The 5,636-nt window shown below is 28.9% G+C and overlaps 1 protein-coding gene across 5 annotated transcripts; it reads right to left on the bottom strand.

The window, feature by feature from the left end:
- Window positions 1-2,625: 2,625 nt before the first annotated feature.
- Window positions 2,626-5,359, bottom strand: LOC131623869 (plastidial pyruvate kinase 2-like). Of its 5 annotated transcripts, none has more exons than XM_058894868.1 (9): window positions 5,240-5,359; window positions 4,923-5,137; window positions 4,815-4,829; window positions 4,528-4,661; window positions 4,284-4,377; window positions 4,098-4,186; window positions 3,938-3,997; window positions 3,636-3,817; window positions 2,626-3,413 (listed from the first exon to the last, which is right to left on the bottom strand). In XM_058894868.1, the coding sequence occupies exons 4-8, from the start codon at window positions 4,564-4,566 to the stop codon at window positions 3,668-3,670; spliced, it is 432 nt and encodes a 143-aa protein (XP_058750851.1). In that variant the 5' UTR covers window positions 4,567-4,661; window positions 4,815-4,829; window positions 4,923-5,137; window positions 5,240-5,359; the 3' UTR covers window positions 2,626-3,413; window positions 3,636-3,667. The 5 variants fall into 5 exon arrangements, 4 of the variants coding, with proteins under 4 accessions (XP_058750851.1, XP_058750858.1, XP_058750867.1 ...); XM_058894875.1 differs by having other exon boundaries at window positions 4,923-5,069; window positions 5,240-5,352; XR_009290367.1 differs by having other exon boundaries at window positions 4,578-4,661; window positions 4,923-5,342.
- Window positions 5,360-5,636: the final 277 nt, after the last annotated feature.

Raw genomic sequence — 5,636 nt, 5'->3', positions numbered from 1 at the left:
GTATTGAGATCTATTTTATTTTTAACTTTTTTGGTATCTCGATCCTGTAAATCATCATCCTCCTGCCTTTTGTTACCATGCTCATACGTTTGCCCTAGCAGAGAGACTCTCTTCCATATTATATAAGAAACCTTAAAAGTCTTCTTATGTATGCATATATAGGTCGGTCTATATATTTAGCCTTTGTTCTAATATATTATATATATGCATATGCTAATTCTATAGATTTGAACAGTAGAATATAGGTATATTGAACAGTAATATCATCATTAAAAACTAATTAATTTATAGAAAATCATTTGATGCATCTGTGACACAACAGAATATATCTTAGAAGTTAAGAAGAATTGTAGTTTAGATATGGATGGTTATTAGGTTTAAACATTAATGTTTCTAGTACAAAAATTAAAATATGGGTGAGAAATAGTAAAATGACCACAAAGGGAGCATACTGCATTTTGATCAACAAAAAAATCTGTCCTATCTACCTTCTCTATCACCAAACAAGTTTGAAAGTTACCCGTCTCTTAACTCTCTTACAACCAAATAAAACATGTTTTTTTAATGGTGAATCATATTTCACATTCTACGATTCAACATTTGTTTAATTAAATTAATCTGTTTGTATTTATTATAACATGTTTTGTAAATTTAGTATCATAAGGTATGGTATATCACGGGGAGTTTTTGGAAAAGTAGATAAAATATACAGAATTTTGTAATCTATCTAAAATTGAAAAAAAAAGTTGCATGATTACATAAAGATATCAAGGGAATGAGTAATTGTTTTGGTTTTTTTAGCTTAGGTTGCAATAGAAAACATTCAAATGATAAGAAGATGCAACCCTATAGAATCTCACTAAAACTGGATAAACTCAATATATTAGGATAAACTTATTTGAAGAAAAAATAATCATTTTAAAGTGATGTGTTGTTGTTGATGTTACATCAAAATGAAACCTGTCTCAAAAAGTTTAGTTCAAAATAGAATTGTTAATATAGGAATTGAAACATGTGACTATGCCTCTAATCCACTCAAGTATCACTTTAACACATACTAGTACTTAGACCCGTGCGAGGCACGTGTTAAATATATTCTAAGTAAAAAAATATTTTAAGAACATTCATAATTTATAAATTTTACTTATAGTAAAATTATGTTCGGTAAATAAAATTTCATTACTATTGTACGGATTCCGTTTGAATTCATATTACACACACCAATATCTCACTTGTCAGCTATGAAACTTGTTTTGAAGTCCATAAATACAGCTCAACAAATTATAAGAACGTACTTATTATAAACTTGAAAAATATATTAGAAAAATCACATTGATTAAATATTTAAAAAAATTGTTGAAGTGAAAATGGATTCTCTAACTTCAATTTTATAAAACAATAGTAAAAAAGATATTTAAAAGATAGATGTTAAAATTATAGCATAAAAGAAAAAGAAAATCTTATTTATCAACTAATATCTCCATGTATCGCCGAATTTGTGCCAAATAAATATAACTAATATCTCCATATATATATATATATATATATATATATATATATATATATATATATATATATATATATATATATATATATATATTGCAGATTTCATTTTTAGTCCCTCCAAAATTTTCCTTTAAGAAATCATCCCTTCAAAATTTTTCGTCTAAACTATTGGTCCCTAACGTCAAATTTGCTAGAGATTAGCTACGACTTTAGCCACTTATTAGCTACGAAATTTGACATTAGGGACCAATAGTTCGAAAGAAAATTTTTGAAGGGACGATTTCTTGAAGGAAAATTTTGGAGGGATTAAAAACGAAATTTGAAATATTTAAAGGGACGAAAAAGTTCATTAACCCTATATATATATATATATATATATATATATATATATATATATATATATATATATATATATATATATATATATATATATATATATATATATATATATATATATATATATATATATATATATTATTTTTGAGAGATAGTTTTAAGCGTTAGTTAAAAATTTAGAGAAATCAAACAACTAATCAATAATTTTTTTTCTTTTTGAATAAACAATTTATATTCAATAGTTTATTAATCAAATTATGTGTTATTTTATCAATTCATTTCTCTTTCATACCCGCATTAATAAAAGAACTCATTTTCTCCATCAAAAAATATTACGTTAAAAATATAGTTTAATCTTGGCACAAAAAATATTCCTTAAATTTGGATATGGAAGAATGTATTGAGGTCCAATTTAAAAAGTTTTAAGTTAGAGAAAACAAAATATTGGGAAGACAGTTCACAATTACTATATAAAACAAATATCGAGAAAACAATGAACAAACAAATATTAAGTTAGCAAGCAAAATATAATAAGTCATGAACATAAAAAAGAACTGCACGGGAAAAACTCCAATTACCACATATCTCAAGCTTTGTTTGAACCCCATATATCACTTTAACTGATATGGTGCAGACTACATGTACTCATATTTGAGTAATTCATGTGCATAAGTAAAAATAACTTATATGAAGATCAAAATAATGACATTGTAAATCAATTACATGTTGAATTTTTCTAGTATAAGAAGATTTATAGTTGTTTAAATATCCAATAATACCTATTTCTATTCTCTTATGTCACTGCCCAACATGCATACAAAGTTTAATATAGGAACAAATCATGCAAACCATAGACCTAACTATATACACAAATTAAGATACTATTCCATTTTCAATAGCCCAACCAACCCCTTTCTTTGTTCCTGCCAATGTTTTCATGCCCAGTTTGAAACCTCGATATAACTTGTTTAACCAAAAATGTGGTGACAATTCACCTAATATAGACATAAAACCTTCCCATCTAAACAAATATGAAGTCCAACCATTATCTTTGTCATGGATATTCATAAAACCAGCACATGATAGAATACATAACCAAACAGGCATAAAGCTCTTACTACTCCATCTGAATACCAAGGAAACACCGTGACAATTAGAACTTCAAAAATACTGAACCACGACATCAGAACTCGTAACATTGGAAGAAGAAGCGTGTTTTGTTATTATTCCAAGATATATTGTAGATTGAATAAATAATATTGTCATCCCTTTACCATATTTGATAAAGAAGAATGAACTGGTTTTTACTATAAGTTAGTAAAAAATAAACATAGTACCAAGAAAACAATAGTAATTATAATTCTCTCTTATGAAATTTTGGTGAACTGAAACCAAATAAAACAAACCTAATTAGTTAAGAACTTATCACAACACTTGTAGTAATGTTATCATATCCAATACCAGTTGAAGCAAAACTTACACTAATATTAGGTGGGTTTTGCCCACTTGATAAAGAGGCTTGCGTTTGTAATGTTGCTGTGTGCATTACTTTCGCAGCTTTTATTGGAAACCTGTAATATAAGAAATCATATGTTATTGTCACTTTCAGTAAACAGACTTAATTTATATTCGTCATCTAAGTTAGTGAGATGCTACTGCAACTATAATTCAGTTGGGATATTTCAGGGAACAACTATTGAACATTGATATTTCTATTCCTTTTTAAGAACTCAAATTCGAGAAATATTGGGACATCAAGGTAATTGGGCACTTTGAGATGTGGAGTTATTTACTTATTTTTCGTGAGCATTTTCTCCAAAAAGCACTATTCCATCGGAACTTTCTCGAACAACAATTGCAATATCAGATACCTCTGCTCTGGTTGGTGTTTGGGGTGAACTATCATGCTCTCAAGCATATTTGTTGCCACAATAACAGCCTTTCCCATGCTACGACATATCCTAATTATCTCTTCCTATATTAGAAAACATTATTTACGTTAAGATACACACAAACTAATGTTAAGTTATGGAAGAGACACTCAATAATTACATTTACCATTTATAATCTAAAATATGTTTAAAAACAACCTTACCTGCAAAAGCGTAACCTCCTCAGGGAGTTCTGCACCAAGATCTCCTCTTGTAACCATAGCCTAAACAGGATGGCAAAAGACAGGTCAGCATCCACAGTCAAACTTAAAAAACCCAATTAGTCAACAATCTTAATGAAATAATACAGGATTAGGTTATCACCCCATCAAATGCCGTATTAATTGAATGCAAATTCGGTATAGAGTTTTCACTTTCAATTTCTACAATTACATGTATATCAGCACCACAACCTGCATTAGTGAAAAAGGGAATTTATCATAATTCTAAATAATCATGAAACTTAATCTGCTGTATAATTGTAAAGTAAACTATATCTTGAATAATTACTTTTCAAATAATTCTTCTGCATCTTTAACAAAAGAAACGACATAGAAATTAACTTCATTATCGACTCCAAATTTGATGTCATCCCAATCCTTCTCTGCGGAAAATCAATATTATGAGTCTGAGAAACCAACATAACCTTAATCCTTAAATCAAACCAATTCACGCATACACAAGTGAGGAAAAAGAGCGAGAGAATAACACAAAATTACTATCAAGAATAGGAACTTTAATCCAAAAGTCTAACCAGTAATGGAAGGTAGTGTTTCACTATTTCCTCTAACATTCAAATGTCACCTTGACCCGAGTTCTCCTCCATCAATAACTTCACATTTCACCGAATCCGCTAAGGAGTGCAAGATAAGATTTCAGTCGCATCTCCTGAAAGTAAGAACAGATAAAAACCTTAGAAGAAGATATATTTCTACCTGTGCACCACGTGACAACATGATCCAAACCAGAATTGTTTTATCGTGACAACATGATCCAAACATAATTGTTTTATCGAGACAACAAAGCTTTTCGAACAAAAACCTGAATCTTGTCACTCTGCCATTTAAAAACGATGAAAGATTAGAACAAAATCATAGAACCATTTCCATCGCATAATATTTTTGTTTCAAATTCATGTCTAGCACAAACCATAAGCGAATCACTCGAACAACAGCATCCCATGATTCTTTTGCCGGAGTGATTTCAGTAACAAAGTCGCACCTTGCGGCGGCCATTGCAAAATATTGAAGCAAGAGATAGAAGGATCAGAGGGGTGTGGAAATTTGGAAAAGAAACCTGTCATATTTATACATGGGGAGAGCAAACACGAAATACTGAAATTCGAAAGCAATAACCTTCAAAATCTAACAATTGACATTGATGATGCACTGATTAGGTCTTGGGAGATAAAAAATTAACATTAAAGGGATTGCATCGTGAAACAAATAGCAGCTGAACCGACTAACCTTGTTATTTGCAGAGAAGGATTGGTGGTAACCATGGAGAAATCTACATTGATTACGGGTTTGCATCGAGAAAGAATAATAAAGTTTTGTTTTTTCTTTTATTTCGAGGGGGAATTACTTAGGGATGAATTTGAAAGGGCACAAATTATTGAATAATGAATTTTGAAAAACTAAAGTAAATGAATTTTGGAAGACTAAATTAAATATGAAATTATTTTTAAATGAAAATAAAAATTATAACAATAATAGCAAGATTTCTCAAAGTAGAAACTATTAAAATAGTAAATTGTACATAATAGTGACACTTGTCAAAATTTTCAAAAAACTCATTTTGCTTTATTATTATGTATGATTTATTGTATAAAGAAGATCAAAAATTAAATAAAAAGGATTACAA

The sequence above is a fragment of the Vicia villosa genome, linkage group LG1, assembly GCF_029867415.1.
Source record: "Vicia villosa cultivar HV-30 ecotype Madison, WI linkage group LG1, Vvil1.0, whole genome shotgun sequence".
NCBI lineage: Eukaryota > Viridiplantae > Streptophyta > Magnoliopsida > Fabales > Fabaceae > Vicia > Vicia villosa.
The sequence above is the reverse complement of the archived record's forward strand: the minus strand, read 5'-3'. Positions and strand labels throughout refer to the sequence as shown.